The sequence below is a fragment of the Choristoneura fumiferana genome, chromosome 2 (assembly GCF_025370935.1).
Source record: "Choristoneura fumiferana chromosome 2, NRCan_CFum_1, whole genome shotgun sequence".
NCBI lineage: Eukaryota > Metazoa > Arthropoda > Insecta > Lepidoptera > Tortricidae > Choristoneura > Choristoneura fumiferana.
This window is the reverse complement of record NC_133473.1, coordinates 11,707,327-11,726,529: the sequence shown is the minus strand read 5'-3', so window position 1 is coordinate 11,726,529 and position 19,203 is coordinate 11,707,327. Positions and strand designations below refer to the sequence as shown.

Here is a 19,203-nt window from a genome sequence, read left to right as displayed (position 1 = left end):
TTTTCGCATATATCTTGAAAAGGTGGAAATTTGCATTTACTTCAGTGTTGTATTAGAGGTGCGAAACATTAAATATGATATATTTTGTGTGCGCTACCTACCGATCTGTTTCAAGTGACTAAACCTATATAGTGGCGAATGAAAAATCCATGGTATGTTTTGGTTTGACTTACGACATAGAAAGTAAAGGATCGTGTGAATTATTCGTAGTTTATGTGTGAAATTATATATGAAAATTACGAGCTTTTCGTTGAAGAAAAACATTGTGAGGAAACCTGCACTATATGTAAAGCAGTTCAATCGTGTGTATGAAGTTCCCAATCCGTACTGGGCGCGCGTGGAAACTACAGCTAGCCAGCCCTTTCATATTTATTTGAGGCTTGTACTCAGCAGTGAGAATTGTATAGGCCGGAAAGCCGGAAATGATTATGATGTTATACTGCGGATATTAGATCGAATTCGACTAACATACGCCCCTTAGGTGAGCGGAGTAGTCTCCGCATTATTTTTTCACTGATGTCCCGCTTCGTGGTGCTTATAGTGGGATCCTGGCTTTTCGCCGAAAATATTTTTTCCAAATTATTCATTTCCCGACTATGGATATATTTAAGGACTATTCTGTAGAATAGGTTAGGTTAGTTTTATAACAATTCTGAAGTACTCACAGTTAAAAAAAAACGTTCTTCCATATGAATCATTCGGGAAAAATATTTTCAGCGAAAAATTAGAGAACCGTTTATACTATTTCTGTTTTTTTGTGCACAGTTCGTGAGCAAACCTGTGTGGAAAGGCATGCTAAGGGTGCTCCAGGCTGTAGTGCACGGGCTAGAGCATACTTACTCCAACTTCGGGCTCGGCGGCATGGCCTCCGTCTTCCAGCTGGCTGAGATGGCTCACACGCACTACTGGAGCAAGGAAGTAAGTTGCGAAAGGCATGCTAAGGAGGCTCTAGGCAGTCGTGCCTTAAAAAGTGGATGGACCGATATACCTAGTGCTATCCACGAAGACGCGTGATTTTGACAAAATTAGACATTAATGACATTGTAATAAGAATCACGGCACGCGTCATCGTGGATGCCTCTACCTATAATTATTTAAATAACAAACACGGGTCACTCACGAAGTAGTAGTCTAGTAGTCGATGTATGCCTGTGTTCTATTTTCATTAATAAGGTCTGTGTCCCACGGCAGTTTCACTTAAGTTGCCGTCGCTTTCATCAGGTGCTGTGGTCACAGATTAACTTGAGTACCTTTTTAACCCCCGACGCAAATACTTTAAAAAATACAACATATGTACTTTAGTTTTCGGTTAACCTTAGCGGTCCCCCGACACCGACGACGCTTAGATAAAATAGGTACTTATGCTAAATTCACTTAGGCTAATCTTGTGGGAAATCTGCACAGTCCCCGCGGGATAGTGATAAACGAATTCTTCGCAGATGAAGTCGCGGGCAACAGCTAGTTAGTGCATAATTATTTTTTACTTTTTAGTAGTCTTTTTGGGTATTTTTAGGGCGTTTTTTTAATTTTTGCTGGCGTTTTGTCATTTAAAAGGTTGTTCCGAATCTAAATGAAAATTGAACGAATACAACTGCTTGATACTACCACATGCTTACCACATAAATAATATACCGATCTTGTAGCCAAAGTCACTGGGCTTTATTGTAAAAATCGTAATTTCTCCTAATAACCCGGCCTAATCTCCTAGTCTTTACAAGTTAAATAATTCATCTCTTTTTCTATTATTTAGGTTGCCGGTCTAGAACACGGAGGCATGGGTGGCTCTGCCCTCACCGACAATTATCTGGACACTCCCTCTTCGCCGTCGTCCAGAAAAAGCTCGCAGTCAGGTTCGAACACAAACTTTAACTTCTACGTCCTTTTATATGCAGTAGTATTTTTATGACAATTAAATTATTTATAAAGTGTAACACATCTACAGAATTTTATAATTGATAAGGTTCACGTGTTTTTTAATGTACGGGAAAAACTGCTTTCTTTTCGTTATTTGTAAATTAAGTTTTTTTTTATATTACAGTAGTATCAGATTATTTCTGTCCGATAAAATCTTATCTGACTTTTGGTCCTTTACTTATACCTTCCTATCCAGATGTGCCAATCGTCAACTACCCAGAGATGGACCCGTCCGAGTTACAGAGCACCACGGAGATGTTCAAAGACATGCTGAATCAAAAAAGGAACCTTCTCTTCAGCAAGCTGACCTCGTTCGATTCCGACGTGAGTAACATTTGTTATAAGAATACGCAGGGTCAATGTTGTAATGCATGGGATCTCATTTAATTATATTATAAATTGTAAACCATGTATTAAATGTGTTAATTTCTGATGAATATAAATTTAAACCCGTATTTAGGGGCCTTTATAATGTAACCGTGTTATTGCTACTTTCTTGAGCATGACACTAAGTATAATATGTATATCGAAATAATCTAATAAAGTATAATATGCATTTAAACTCTGTACGGAAGTTTATTTCATAGTAACAAGTATTGGATAGTCCTTGTGTTCGATATTCAGATCGTTGCGCGATCTATATGTCAGCGCCCGATCGTAAAATCCGCCAGATCACGAAATTCCTAGGCATATCATGAAACGCCGCCATTTCATGATATGCTAAATGTTGGCCAGGCATATCACGATGTTCCTGAGAAATAATACGGCAGATCGATTAGAGAAACGCATTCGTCGATATGCCTAGCTCTATACCGGGCACATCGTAAAATAGTTTCTTTTGTGGCCACTGGTGGCGCTGCGTATGCAATGGCGGCCGTGACCAGCTGACCGGCCGTGTTTGTTTACCGCTTGAAAAATGTCGGCGTCACGACAAAATGATCTTTTAACCGAAAATAGTGATTAAATTCAAAATAGAAGTGCAAAAGAAGCTTTTGAACATCAGCTTCATTCTTTGTATGTGAATCAAACGGATTCTGGCACAATGTGAAAAACCTTGGACGTCTGCCCTTGGGCGGCGAAGTGCCAGAACCGATATGGCGGCGTTTCATGATAAGCCTAGGAATTTCATGATCTGCTTAAACTTGCCAAATCATGAAATGGCGGCGTTTCATGATATGCCTAGGAATTTCATGATCTGCCTAAACGTCATTAGGCAAATCGTTAAACGGTGAGTTTTTAACGATATGGCGGATGTCCCTTAGCCAATTCATGAAATGGCGGCATTTCACGATATGCCTAGGAATTTCGTGATCTGGCGGATGTTACGATCGGCCGGCAACATATATATATTTGAAGTAACCCTGTATTCATTTGTTTTTGCCATGGCTGACAGCACTAAAGTAGTCCCAGTTGTGTGCGTCGCAGGCGGGTGTGGGGGGCCTTGCTAACCAGTAAAGAGATAAACCAGCTAATACAATTAAAGACTTGGATTCTAAAGTCGTATTCTGATATCATATTGGGTATTTTATGCGCCTGGTGGTGTCTCATTGCTGGTTGTGGGTAGGGTTGCCAACTTTTTAATTTATTAGTTCTTGTAAAGTTGTTAAGTTTTATTTATTGGTACTTGCTGAAGTAACTGATCTAAATATATCTCGCAAATAACCAAAGTCGCTACTGGCTTCATAGCCATTGGGGCAGAATATTACCTACTTATGTATGACTTTTTCTTTTCTTAAGAATTTGTGCATTTTTTATTGTAATCTGCCAACTTTCACTTAAGTTTAGTGTGTAGTTGTCGTCTTTCTCTTTCTTTCTTTCTTTTTTTAAATTTGTTTTTTGGTTGATTTGCAACATTTGATTTCCAATTATTATTCTGATTGTAATCACAAAAATTCCTAATTAAATCGCTTCATGAATAAGTTACTTGAGTGTTTTATATATGCCTTATCAGTAGTAGGGCCCTTCAGTCGGTTAGCACATTGATAGTAGGGTTGGCAACCCCCCGGCTACAGCGGTTGTTTGGTGGCAGGCGGCGCCGTCGTCCGACTGCTCCGTCGACGACAGCGGCTCGATCACCACCAACCGAGCCAACCTCTACGACCACCGCGCCTCCTTTAAGTCCAACCTCTCTGACACAGAGGTGATGTTCCTCAATGTAAGTCCTAGTCGCTGTCGTGCCCGGAACGGCTGGACGCTTGCTCGCTGTGCATTTATTTCGGGTCTATATTAATTTGCATTACGTAATATTCCTAATTCAAATTGCCATAACGTTATTTCGCATAATTATTAATTTAAATAACTGAATATCCATAATGTAAATGGGCATAACGATGAGTAGGCATAAATTTAATAAGCATAGCGTGACTTTCTGTATGGAAATATCTGTTATCGGTCTTTTTTGCCGTGACCCATCTAATTCGCTCACATGATAAAATTATACGAATTCATTTTATGATAGTTAAAGCTATAGTTGGTGATGTTATGCTTTTTTATTATTATGCCAGTCCCATGTTATGCGAATTCATATTATGACAATTAATGTTATGCGAAAAAAGTGGTACCCAATTTATTTCGTTTACTGATATACGTTTTTACTTGTGAAATTGTCGACAGTTTAGCGACAGCATTTCATAGGTTGACACCGATAAAACCCAGCCGTCTTTATCCAATGCAGGTAGCGGTTTGAGGCGTATTTGTGGTGCAAACTATTTGATTAGATATTTGGAAACAGATATTAATAGATAATGCTTGTGCATCTCCATCGATTGCCGTTAGCTTGCGTATCCCACAGACATTATTGGAATATTGTCGATATTTTAGATTGGTGAGCTAAAAAAGGTACACGTTGGAAGGAGTGCCACTTTTTCTCTGCCTTGAAAGTCACTCACTTTCAAAAAAAGGTAGAGAAAAAGTGGCACTCTTATTTTTCTGTTTTGATGGAGATCTTGGCAGTATCATTTTTTATCTATTTGTCGCTACTTGCGTTCCTTTCTAACAACTCTACGAAAGTGTTGCACTGATCGTTAACCAAGAAAACGACAAGCGTGCTAGCCGGCCAGCTTATCGCTTTCATGCGGGTAGACCGCATTTCAGCTATAGAGTAGATGAGCATGGTAAACACACATAGCTATCCCATCCCATTGATTTAACTAACTTAATCATCTATGCTAGATGCTCATTGGTTCTTTTGTAACAGTAAGAACCGGAGCTCTCAATCAATATTCTACAATATGAAATCTGACTGCCAATTTTAGCCTAAAGACTTGCATTAAATTACACTGCTTGTACTAAAAACAACACGACGAAGTGAATTTATATTTTTGTGTAGTGTACAAAATGAGCTTAGCTAAAGGTTCAACAATAAAATACCAGCACATGGTACTGTGGGGACTGTAACTTGGTAAGAGCTTAGGTACTGGGGATCTACGCGCGTGACTTTAAACTCAGTTCAAAATAAAAATGGTTATTCTTCAATCATTTAGATTTATTGTGGAACTTGGTAGCACTTATAAATACATTTACATAGACGGTTCCAGCCGCTCAGGCTGTCGGGAGCAATCTGCGCTCCCGGCATGTATACCGCTGTCAATCGGTTTTAAAGTTAAATTCTAGAAACACAATATGAAAAATCCTATCCTTTTATACAAAACTAGGTTAATCTATCCTGCCAGGTGGTCAGTTTTACCACCTGCCAGCGGTATACAGCCTAGTTCCTACAGTACACTAGCTGTTCTTAGTTAAACCATCACTTGTTGTCACTCATTACCGACATAGTCAGCCCAGGACACAGGTAAAGATGAAACATTCTTCGTTAAACATGCCAAGATTCTAAAGATGAACTGTTTGTGGGGTTTTACAGTCAGGCTTACGCCACGCGCGGTTACTATAAAATAGTTCGGTGTTTTACCATCTGTGCTATAATAGTAGATTATTGTCGTGGCCTGGAAGTAGGCAATTGCTAGTCCGTTTAACTAATACGAAGCCAGCAATTTCTATTCCAGCCGAGACTAATATAAAGCTTTTCTCAAAAATGGTGAATAATTCTGAAATAGAATAAACTTTTTCTCAAAATATATTATAAAATTTAATTTTATTCATTAAAAATAAACTGCAGGTGTATTATTCCACCGAAAACACCACAAGCTATTTCAGACCCAATAGAAAAAGTCCGGAGTTCCAACAAAATATCTGATACCGGCCATTAGACTTGACTGTATACGACTTGTGCCAACATTTCCATGGCCTTTTTAACTTAAAAAAAAATGACTGATTGCAGGCGCGCTAATTCGTTACTGTCGAGCTAGCGCGCCTGCAATCTTTTTAACTTTTTAATTTTTCGCTGACCATAAACTATGCACTTCACCATCTGATATGTAAAGAATAATGTCAACTTTTACGGACATTTTTGAGAAAAATAATACAATAAACCCAAAGTAGTTAAGCTGCGACGCTTACCAACTGCGCTAGCGTACGTAAGACTGTAAAACCATCGTAACACATCTGTAACAAGCTAATTTTGGCGTCACTTCAATCCATCATTCTGGTCACATTGACGAGAGAATTGTCATCTAACCCTCTCGGACTGATAGACTAATGCTCCAGACTGATGAAAATGACATAAGTAATATTCGTCAATCCGTTGTGAATGACAGAAAACCAGAATTATGTACTGAACTGAAGCCATAATGAGCCTTTACCGATTTCTAACAAATGTCCGACCGTGCATAAGATTAAGTTGCTTTTCTTAAACAGATGAGCCGTGGTGGCGGGACCGGCAAGCCACGGGCAGCGAGTGTGTTCTCATCGAAATCTTCGCTGAGTGGATACCGACCGCCATCCGGCGTGCCAGCCACTTCGCCGCTCACCTCGCCGGACACTGCGAGAACCTACTTATTCCAAGGACTTATTGGTAATCACCCTAGCCACGACGCTTACTATTGTAAACGAACGATGCGAGAATAGTACATTGTGTCTTAAGGGCGGTAAATAAGGAATTACGAACGAGAGTCTATTAGAAGCCCGAAGTCGAAGACTGAGGGCTTTAATGAGTCGATGTTCGTAATTCTAGTACCGCCCGTGCGACATACAATGTTTTTCATCACATTTGCGAGTAAAATTGTATATTTGTAAAAGAAAAACTAATATTTTATCAAAAATTGACGATACCACTGATTGCGCTCTTGGCAATCCGCAGCATGTGCATGGCGTGCGTGTGCAGCGTGCGCACGGAGCAGCAGGACACCATGCAGGATCAAACTCATTTTCCGACCTTGGGCTTCATGGCAACAAAATTATTACGGGCAAAGACTCATTTACCGACCACGGGTCATGACAAGCACATTAAGGTCGAGGGTTTTATTTGGGGGGTTGCAACCAAGGTAGCCTGCATGTTACGACACTGTTTACGAGCAAGTGTGATGAAAAAAAAATATCCTCTTACAGGCAAAGTATACCTGCTCTGGCCATAGAAACCTTGATGGTAGTTGAACTGCACAGACCTAAACGCTGAAAAGTCTTTGAAATTTTGCTTGTTTTATAATAATGTTGTAAGTACCTATACAGAAGGGTGGTCGCGTTAACCCTTTCACAAGCTTTGAACGATAGAAGAGTAATGGACCCTTACTCGTGGTTGACTTAGAAATCGCGTTTGAAATACACTGACTGGCAACTATTTGACCTATATCAATGAAAACGTTAAATTAATTTATTTTATGTTTTAGGCAAGGAGAGATCAAACTTATGGGACCAAATGCAATTCTGGGAGGACGCGTTTTTGGACGCCGTGAGCCAAGAGCGCGATATGATCGGCATGGACCAAGGCGCCAATGAAATGATGGAGCGATACAAGTGTCTGAGCGAGACAGAGCGGAAACGCCTCGAGCACGAAGAGGATAGACTGCTGTCCACCGCTCTTTATAATTTAACGGCGGCCTTAGTGTTATTCGATGTTAAATCTGATACTATTCGCAATAAGGTGCGGAGGTTGCTTGCTAAGAGCCACATCGGACTCGTCTACAGCCAAGAAGTCAATCATTTGCTTGACGTCGTTCATACGTTGGTAAGCCCTTATTATGTTACTTCTGATGCAACAATCCAATGGAAATTGTCCCATAATGGATTTATACTGCAATCCAGTGATGTCTCTCCAGTGGGATGTACTTACATAGACCGAGATGATGATGAACAGGCTGTTAATGCACCAGTGACCCATAACTTCGGCCTAATCTACATTCACCATTTGGTGATATAGAGGTCAACTACAGTTCACTTTTTAATCCTTTCACGGACATAAACGATAAATGGAAATGAAATGTTTATTTTACTTTAGACATGGTAAAATAGGTCATATACATTTGGCATGCAAAACAGAGTATGGTATGAGTGATGAACCTTATTCGTCAATGCCTTAAATTGGTGTATGAAAACACCGACTGGCAACTATTTCGCGTTTATTTGTCGTAGCACGGTAACGACATAGACCTCAAGCCGCTGGGGTCGCGGCTGCTGCGGCGGGCTTCGTTCACCGTGCACGAGGGCGACGCGAGCGGCGAACTGCGCTTCATGGAAGTGCGGGACGACGGACTCGTACTGCGCTCCACGCAAGGTACGATCAGATTACCATAGTTTCTATTGTTACCAATATAGTAGTTATAATACTGAGTGATTCGAAAGACGGAAGCAGGACCAACTCTACACCCACAGTAATTGTAGTAGTCGTAATTGATAATAGATCGTGCACGACTTTATTTGAGAAAATAACTCTACACTTTTAATTGCAGAGAGACCATGCACTTGATAAATAATTTAATACTTTTTGTTAACAAATACGATATAGTACCGATACTAATGTGGAATACCTACGTTTTCTTCAATGGGGTATCTTTGGGGTGGTATATGATGTTTTTTTTTCAGTAATATTAATTGATACCTCTTTTTGCAATTGATAGGATTAACACAGCTAATTTTTGGAAAAACATGTAATTTCAGGAACAATCGTCGAAAGATGGTGGTACGAAAGGCTAGTTAATATGACGTACAGTCCGAAAATACGAGTTTTGTGCCTTTGGAGGAAGAACGGTGGTCAGACACAACTACATAAATATTATACTAAGAAGGTAATTTTTAGTCCAAGTAAAGAAGCACTACTACCTAGGGTCAGTTCCCACCAAAACGCGATGCAACGCGGTAAATTACATTAAGAAAATACGTCAACAAGTAGATAGTCATTTGACGTACTTAGTTTCTCAATAAAATGTGCCATATCGCGTGGCGTCACGTGTCAGTGTGAACTGACTCTTATAATATTTTTTTCCTATATGTATTTTTAGTTTTCTTTATTTTTATTTGGTTTGTTATTGCATTTCAGTGTAAAGCGCTTTACTATTGCATCAAGGAAGCGATGGAGAAGAGCGGACGTAAACAAGATGCGGCGGAACTGGGTGGCGAGTTTCCCATACAGGACTGTGCCTCGGGAGAGGGCGGGCTCATACAGGTAGCCTATATCCCATATTTCCTCACGTTGTTATGGGATGTCTAATCATAACTACCTAGGTGATGTGATTATGGCGATTTTTCACCTTCCCTTAATCAATCGTCAGGTTTTCAAATCGCGTATTTTTAAATCCCGATGCAAAAAGAAGAAGTTTAACACCAATGTCTGTCTAAAGCGAGTTTCCTTGCGGTGGTTTTTTTCATTAAAATCGGTTCAGCCGTTATTGTCAATGTCGGGTTTTTTTTTCAACTTTTCTTAGTAGGCTATTTAATCTGTGCTTGATGGCGTTTAGAATTAAGCTATTATTTTAGTGGAAACATGTTTTTTACGTTCTGCTTTTGTTGAAAAAAAAATCCGATTGCCACTCTGCCACGTAAGAATGGGTGAGATTCAGCTCGACTCGAACTTTGTTCGAGAAATCAACATCAGAACTGACGTGAAACATTGCACAACTACCGATAAATGCAAGAGTAATAGAAGCATAGGAAATTAAATACGTAATGGACCTAGTTTAAAAATCTCGTAAACGATTCCGACGATTTCTTATGTATTCGATTATTATGTATATTTTTGGGGGCGAAAAATCGATCTAGAACTTACGCAGACTTAAAAATCTTAAGTTTTTGATAAACCACTGAACTCGACAAAAGAATAAAGTGAAATTTATTTTATTGGCATATAATAGTAGGTAATTAACATAACTCTTTATTTTTTACTTTTCATACATGAAATATATTCTGTGTCCCATCTAGGTATCTATGTTAAATTTAAAGTTTATTTTTGTACGTTTGTTTTAACAAATAAAATAAAATCTTTTTGTGAGTTTCGTGCACATTTTAAGATATATAATAATTTAATAAGAAATATTACTGAAATTTTCTCCCGTCAGAGTGCAGCACTAGCACAAAACCGTAAACAGTTTTTTGAGTATCTAAAATGCCATAATATCGTAATCTCAATTAAATCGTAATTTCAATAATTTTTTTGGAAATATAGCTCTATCGTTACCTACTACCGATGTAAAATATCATGTTATTTATTTCTACGTATTACGTACGTAGTACTTAACTTTAATTGAATTGATGTATTTTTTAATTGAGTTGTCCATGTACCTATTAAGTATTAGCACCTGGGCGACCGAGCTCCGCTCGGACTAAAACTCGGTAACCTGCGTTTTCCCAGAGTTAAGACCAAGCTAGATCGATTTTTCATCCCCGAAAACCCCTACATACCAAATTTCATCGAAATCGTAGGAGCCGTTTCCGGGATCCTTGAAATGTACAAGAATTGCTCGTTTAAAAGTATTAGATAGATAAATAAAACATGAGAAATGTCTCCTTTTCGAAGTGGATTAAAATAGCCTCTCTCGACCCGCCCAATGCTCAAACTTCGGCGTCGAAACACAATACTGACACTTTTAACATTTCGAAGGTGTGCATGGAAGGCGTCGGGCTCCTGTTCCAGCACAGCAAGGTATGTTTTTTTCTCTTTTATGCGTGTCTGTAACTTTTTGTCAGCTTATTTATTTATTTGTAAAAGTAATGAATTTACCACAACCGTTGCTATCAAAGACTTGATAGTTCTGCAATGGTTCTGGTATGGTCATTACATTGAGCCTCGTCAGGTAAGGTATCTGTCAGTGTAACGCTTCATTCGGAGATCGTCTCAATATGATACGGCGACGGCGCTTCTGTCTGTATATTGTGCCGCCCGCCGGCGGCGCGCCGCGTACCGTTTGTGTCCGTCCGCCTGCGACCGGCGACTTACGACGCGACGCTTCGCCCGTGCTGCTGGCACTCTGCCGCGATACAGGACACGGACCCGCCCCGATATCACAAACATAACTTTATATAAACTGCTGAATGGCAAATCATAATTTTGCTTGCCCCTCAGATTCTAGAAATATTTAATTCGGATTCAAGGACCACTCAAACTTTCCTATCTTAACTTCTTCTTCACTACCTGAATTTTTGTCTTTAATGTGTGTATTACTTACATATATTATTATTAAGTACATATATCAAAAGTCTTTTTAATCTGAAAGTGTAAAGTATACATAGCGACCAAATTCAATTATCACTCTGTAATGACAAAAACGAATCCAGCTTTTTGTTCAATAAAATCACTTACTTTTGCCCATAAATCTTGCTCTATTACTAAATCGATGTAATAGTTAGAAGTTTTTACATTTTAAGGTTGACCGTTGTCCATCTGATTTTCGTATACCTATTCCGTACAATACTTTGTGCATGTGCTATTTGTCTGCAACCTCCCTCGGTGCGCCGGAGCGCGCGGGCCGCGGCCGGCGCCGGTGCCGGTGCCGGCGCCCCGGCCGGCGCAGGCGCGGGCCCGGTCCGCCGGCAGGGCGATCGCGACGCGCTAGGAACTTTTGAGATGGTCCTTGACACGCGCTCGCCGGCCCCAACTAATCTCTTCTTTTTGTTTGTTCTACTCTTCCCGGACATGCCGAACACGCGCCGCTGCGCTGAAGGATTTCGAGGTACTCAGTGGTTCATACACTAGTAATGGCTGGCTCTTACGATGATCGACACGACCTTATGATTTCTGTCACGGTTACATTATTATGTGCAATTAGTGATAATCGTTCGAGGTCGTAGGGCTTTACTTGTAGTTTTGAGGCTTACAGATTGTTTTTAGCCGTTGTTAGCGTTGTTTTAGTTCTCCCGAGTGCGGCGGGCGCCGATGCGCGCGTCGTGCATGCACATAGACGCCCTTTGTTTATTTATTTGTTTATTATCGCACCCGATAGCTTGCATTCGTATCGTTGATCGTCCGGCGAGCGGTCTCGGTTCCCCTTTCGCTCGCGCTAGAAGCGGTGAGATTTAGTTCGTTGGCCCCCATGTATCTATCTCCCGGTACCCGAGCGAGCGTCTCGTCAGCCCGAGCTTACCGGACGCGAGTCACGAGGTCAGTCGTAGAGCATTGCCATCTCACAAGTTCTGGTGCGGCTGGGCCCGGCCGCGGCGCTCCCGCCCGCCCCTCCCGCGCCCCGCGCCCCGCGCCCCGCACCTCGCACCCTGCACACCAGCACACCGCACTCCCCGCCCCCCGCTGCCTCCGCTGCCGAGCCTCGCGCTCTCCGTCCTGTTCTTTGCTGTTTGAATTCAACCAGCAGAAACGCGACGTGCAAAAGCTCCTGATTAGCAGTTTTTGTCGTTGAATTTTGAACTGAATTATCGTATTTGAGATACACTAACGGTCTGCTGCCCGGCTATCTCTGGGTGTGCGTTACCCTTCAAGATGGAAACGAGTTTACCTAAATAAAACTGATATTTTGCAGGGTAATTGCACGAGTGGATGTTAGTGGATCCATTCTATGTTCAGTATTAACGGTCCGCTGCTCGTATCGCATGAATGCATGTGTAAAATATAATATAATTGTGATATTTTATATGATGTGAATTTCAAAGTTCTTATGACGAACAATAAATTCAGATTCTAATTAATGATATCTGGTTTGCTTATTTTTATAATGTTTATGCCTATATGTCATACTCTACCCATACTAAGGACACACGTTGCACAAATGCTTTTGAATAGGAGGCAGTTGTAGTAAATGTAATTATCTATACCTAAATAACAGTTCCAGTCAGTATGTATACGTAAAACTTACATGTGTGAATTACATGGTAAAAAGTATTAATTTTAGAAACCCTTCTTAAAGTTTTTCGTTAAGCTCTCTAGTCGATTGTTGAGTGGTAGCTAAAGTGACGATTGTAATAAGCGAGTAAAACTCTACGAGAAACATGATATCGCAGTATACAATAGAGGTACAATACACAGACTCTTTATTGTACACCAGAAATAGTAAGCAATACAGAAAACAGATACACAGAGAGTAAACTACAAGGTAAGCAATAGTGTACATAGTTGCACAACGAACAAGCATGGCGTCCAATAGTTAATTTATTACTTACTCGCTGGCTTTTACTCGCTTATTGTAATAGACGTATTATGATACTTAAGTGAATGATATGAACACGAGACTGCTAGCTGCTAGCACTACAAAACTGTAAGGGGCTGTTTCACCATCCATTGATTAGTGTTAACTGACGGTTAAATGTGATGCCGTCTCTATTTGTTTTGTTCGAATAGACGGAGACGGCATCACATTTAACCGTTAGTTAACACTAATCAATGGATGGTGAAACAGCTCCTAAATATTGATTTTGTTGCATGAAGTAAGTATATAGTTGTGCAAAGATTAGATTACCAACTTTACTTAGGTACTAACTTTTCATTCAGACAAATATAACAAAATTTTGTATTAAAATCATCACACACATTGTAGTGTATCTAGCAACTGATTTTGATATGGATACATACAGTCAAGGTCATAAATATATGTACGTTACCAAGATGTCACAAATATCTGTACACCTTTATGACACTAACCATAAGGTCGAAGTGTACATATATTTGACGCTATGCTGTATAAACGTTTATGCCCCTGACTGTACATATAAAAACGCTATTCGTAATATATCTAGTTGAATTTCAGAGGGCTATCAATGGAAAAACTTATGTTAATGATGTTTAATTTTGTATTACAGTTCTTTGTGAGACTCGATCACATTCGGAAGTGCTTTACGCAGAACGGCGGAATTTTCGTTTTAGAAGAATTCAGTAAGTTTTATGTTTTAAGTTTATGTGTTCATTTATTTTAACTTCATCTCATAGTATTTAAAACTTAACGTAATTGTTCTAATTAAATCTAAATATGTATAAAAAATATTCCCTATCTGACTTGGTCACGCGATAACTTAAGAACGACTCTACCGATTTCATCCATCTTTCCTTTAAAAGTTTTTTTTTAAATATCATGGGACACTTTGACACCAATTGCCCTAGTCCCAAATTAAGCAAAGCTTGTTCTATGGATACTAGGCAACGGATAAACATACATATATAGATAAATACATACTTAAATTCATATTAAACATCCAAGACCCGAAAACAAACATACTATTTATACAAATATGGTATTATTTAACGTAGTATTTATAAACGTATTATTTATACAAATATCTGCCTCGGCCGGGTATCGAACCCGGGACCTCAAGCTTCGTAGTAAGATTTTCTAACTACTTGGCCATCCGATCGTCTGTTTTCTAATACTTTGTAAAAGATTCCCTGAAATTCCCATGGGAATTCCGGATTTTTTAAAACGTTTTATATAGATACCTGCAGGTCTAGAGTAACACAATACAATACAATACAATACAATACAAAGACTCTTTATTGTACACCAGAAATAGTAAATATAACACTTAATCTATCTATATCTTTTATCTCAAAATTAACACGGTATCGAAATAAAATCCTAAAACTTCAACCGCTCGGATTAGATACAAGAAATTCGGCGCGGGTTTTTATATGCAACTTTACTAAAATTCACGATATAATTTTTGAGTATTCCTACGAGATTTTTTGCGAAATCCCGGAATTTCAATTAAATTACTAGGCTATTGCTACGCATGCGTAGCCGTAGCCGGACGTAAAGGCCAGTAAAGTAGGATCACTATTATGTTGCAGTAAATTGAATGTCATAATTTCGTTTCACTAACAACCTTGAGCAGAATCATCATATTTCCGAATTACTATCATTTCTCATAATTTTGGAAAGCAGAATATTAACATGGCATAATATCGATGATAATCATATTTAAATGTCCGAATAGTTATTACGCAGAAAGATATATCTCATAGTATTTAGTTTGCATAAGGATAAAAAGCAGGATAAAATTTTACTAAACATTACTTGCAATTAAATTAGGGTTATTATTTAGCCTAACCTTTATTGGGAGAAGTAAGATTCTGACGCTTTGCCAGCCGCTGCCGAAAATTGAAATTCCGTTAAAATACTATTGTATTGTCCAAACTAGTATTTTGCTATGCCATTATGCCATATATAAATTGGCGATGCTATTGTTCTGCTTTTTAATATTCTGTAAAAGTATATACATTGATTACAGTGTTCTGCCATTTAATATTCTGAGTAATGACTATTATTCGAACTGATAATTATGTAAAGTATATGATTATGCAAATGTATCCTTCGGCTAAAAAAAATATGTGAAACTGGTTATGCGAAGTCTGTTTAGAAGAATCGATACTTATTATGCAAGATAAAGGGACCCCGGTTCAACAATATCGGTTCGCGGCTAACTAACAAGATGTAGCTGATTTTCTTGAAAATAATACTTTATCCATTACTTTTTCAGATCCAAAAACAAGACAAATAATACAGAGAAAGTACAAATCTATTATGGCAAGTATTTTTGTGTTAATTAACTGATTAAAAAGTCCAGTAGAAGATCTCACAATGCCGAAAGTTATCCACGTGTTTTTTTACGTATTATATTAATGGTTAAATTAAATATAAGTACAGCCGTACAAACTGAATCATGTACCAGAGTGGAACTTTTATGCTAGTAATGTCATGTTGACATCCCATGCTGTTGTCAAGGAAAACATAGTGAAATTAATTATTAAGTGGTTCCATCCTGGTGTATGATCAGTTTGTTCGACTGTACCTTCAACATTTGTCGCGGCCGCGGCGAGATCTTTTCCTGTTGACTCGTGTGAATTGTCCTGATTGTATGTTATGTTTTCTTTTGTTTTATTTTCATTGAATATCGGATTTTTTTATGTTGTAGGCAGAGAAAGTAGTGCTTGACCTGCATCGTTTCTTCTCCATATGGCTTTCTCGATACTATATCGAGACCACTAGAAGTGAAATGAATTATGCACCTTTCGTTTCATAGCTCGTACCGATGTATGTACACAATGAGTCTGTTTTTATTTTTGCATGTCTTTTTTACTCTTTCACCTAAGCTTTTAATTTATATTTCGTCCATTTGCCATACATTTTTTTTATCGTCGCTTGAATCAGGTGCTTTGTAAATTAGCTTAATTAATTTAATTTACTTACTGAACTAGAACATAAGTGTTAAAATTAAAAATCCTTACTATTTTTACTCTAATCCTTCATTTTTATATTATTTTCATATTTGTAAGTACTGTCTTTAAGGATATCTAATAATTAGCTATTTAACTTATATCACTGGGGCAGTCACGAACTTTAATTTGGGACCCATTTGAGTTGAAATATTCCCAGATTTTTTAATCATAAATTAAGGGTCGTGGCCGTTTGCAGTTTTTCTCAAACATTCACTTTTGACTCCTTGCCTTTTAACCGCCACGGTCGGCCACAGCCGACAAAAAAAAATGAAAATCGTTCCATATACGCCACGAAATGCCGACATGGCCACTATGGCACTTTTTTCAGCTGTCGTGTTTTCCCGACCGTGGCGGTCAAAGGGTTAATCCAAGGTGAAGATGACAATTGCAGCTAAGGTGCCAAAATAGGGTAGTATTACCCTATACTTAGCTTTAAACATATGTACAGTCACCTTGCATTCATATCTGCCAAAGCGGAGGCAACAAAAATATCTGACACGTCCGGCTATAGAAACAGAGTCGTAGCAGATATTTATGCACGCTTTGTTGTATCAGATATAAATGCTAGTGACTGTACTTCGCCGGATGTTTGACCTACGACTAATCCTGCGGTGTAGAAGTATTTACTTAAATTACTTTTAAAAGTCGCTTTTGAGTATTTTTGTAAAAGCTGGGACTATGCTAATACATTTCGCTTGTCTTTGTTAACTTCTCCTTTAATGTTTCCAATCGTATTTGTAAGTAGCAATTCAATAGGACTTCAAGGTGCTGAAAGCATGGTTTATTAATAAATTATCGACGGACATGGTCACGAGTAGGCGACGTAGCGGAGAATAAATAAATCATGGTTTTTGCAAATAAAGTCTTCTTTTACTTTAAATGCTATTTACTAATAAATTGCGAAAGTAAAACAAGTTTCATGATCGTATAAATACCACCACCAGCAATAAATATGTAAGGTCTGTCATGATGGCGTTGTTTCTGTTCCTAATAACCCAAGGGCCTCGATTCTTGGTGTCATCGAGATATATCTCACTTTTAATATTCCTACATTCTCGATGACTGTGAGAATCCACTACTTACTTGACATTTTTTTTAATTGTTTTAGTAAAATATTTTGAATGATAATGATGAAATATAGGTACTATGAAATTTAAATATATCGCTGCAATATTGCCACAAAATTGTAACCAGTCTTAGAAACGAGGTCCAATGAAATACCCCAACATGGCTGCACCTGGCATAATAATGGACAGGCTTGTTATTTGTAATCAAATTAGCTCCTTTTTACTAACTACCTTACTAATCTTACTATACTCATAAGCGATATTTTATGCACTTATATGATAATCCAATAATAATTTAATTCACAGCATGGTAAGTTGAAGTCTGACCACCAGTGAAACTATGGGAATTTTACCATAAAGAAAATAATTTATTCAATGAGGAGTTACTTTGCGAAAGTCCAAATCCATAGGTACACCACTTGTAACACCACATTTTCATACCCAACCACACGTGCAAGATTCATTTGTGCAACACTTTTTTAGCATTAATCTCGAATCCTCTTCATAATATTTGTTGGTATATACCTACCTCTGTATGTTCACATAATATGATCACACAAAACTCCATCATAAAACGCGTACGCGTTTAAAACTATGCAACAACTCTATGTAACTAACCTAAAATGTACGGAATGTAAAATGTATACCCAGGACAGTCTTCGTGTATGCAAAAATGTCCATCGAAAGATGTTAAATAGGCAGCGGTATAGTAGCAAGCGGGTAAATTTTAAAGAAAGTTTTATAACGATAGTTAGAGTAAAATCGCTCAATAGTGCTTCTAACAGAACACTAAAATTCAGTCATTGTCCACATGTTCTTACAGCAGGTATTTTAGGATTAGGATATCGTCACTACTTTGAAAAAATCTCTTATCTAAAATCAATATGTCAACAAAATTGAACCTCGACGTAATGTTCATAAGGTCCACTCAGAAAAATCTATTTTGAGATATGAGTTTTTTTTAAAGTAGTGACGATATATTTACTAAATTATTTCACACTTGCTACTTTAGCGCCAATTTGTAACTATTGCCTGATGGAAAGCAATCTTTGCTACCAATGGACACACACAACAAAAGTTGAGTTACGGATGCGTTGCCGCCCTTTGATTGAGGATTAGCCTTATATTATGAAAAAGGTGTAACAACGACACTGTACGCTATTCCAGGCCGACCAGATTTGCTACGCGGTGCTGTGCGTGTTCTCTTACTTCGCGGCGGGTCAGGAGCAGAAGAAGGCGATCCTGGAGCAGGCGGCGCGCGTGCCCTCGCTCGCGCCGCCGCCGCAGGCCGCGCGCTCCGTCTCCGACCTCGGCCCCGACAGCGCCGCGCTCAAGAACAGAACCAGCCCTCAGGTAACACGCACAAACATCACGCCTATACTCCCAATTGGGGTAGGCAGAGCACACGAAACGTTACCGCTTCGGAGCCGCTTTAGCAATAATAGGTAACAAACAACCAAAATTTTAATAAAAAACCGGCCAAGTGCGAGTTGGACTCGCGCACCGGGGGTTCCGTATGAATATCCAGTCCAAATTTCACAGTTCTAGGTCAACGGAAAATACCCTACAAATTTTGATTCCCTTGAACGTGCCGAAATATACGTTTTTTGCGGCATAAACGGCCGTATCTTTTTTTTACGTTAACTTAGAAATTTGTTTTTTTCACAGTTTCAAGGGACTGTAGACTTGTTGTAACTATATGGTTTTAATTTCAACTCGATATCTCCACGCGTTCCCGAGATAAGG

General features: G+C 38.8%; 1 protein-coding gene across 1 annotated transcript in view; it reads left to right on the top strand.

The window, feature by feature from the left end:
- The window catches only part of Rab3-GEF (Rab3 GDP-GTP exchange factor), a 58,214-nt gene that overhangs the window by 33,162 nt on the left and 5,849 nt on the right, over positions 1 to 19,203 (top strand). Inside the window, exons 26-39 of the mRNA XM_074108863.1 lie at positions 766 to 918; positions 1,751 to 1,850; positions 2,111 to 2,238; positions 3,944 to 4,069; positions 6,667 to 6,823; positions 7,635 to 7,972; positions 8,377 to 8,518; positions 8,902 to 9,029; positions 9,281 to 9,406; positions 10,838 to 10,879; positions 11,898 to 11,906; positions 13,981 to 14,053; positions 15,652 to 15,698; positions 18,625 to 18,810. Coding sequence (XP_073964964.1) covers positions 766 to 918; positions 1,751 to 1,850; positions 2,111 to 2,238; positions 3,944 to 4,069; positions 6,667 to 6,823; positions 7,635 to 7,972; positions 8,377 to 8,518; positions 8,902 to 9,029; positions 9,281 to 9,406; positions 10,838 to 10,879; positions 11,898 to 11,906; positions 13,981 to 14,053; positions 15,652 to 15,698; positions 18,625 to 18,810 — 1,755 coding nt within the window. The remainder of the gene's footprint in view (positions 1 to 765; positions 919 to 1,750; positions 1,851 to 2,110; positions 2,239 to 3,943; positions 4,070 to 6,666; positions 6,824 to 7,634; positions 7,973 to 8,376; positions 8,519 to 8,901; positions 9,030 to 9,280; positions 9,407 to 10,837; positions 10,880 to 11,897; positions 11,907 to 13,980; positions 14,054 to 15,651; positions 15,699 to 18,624; positions 18,811 to 19,203) is intronic.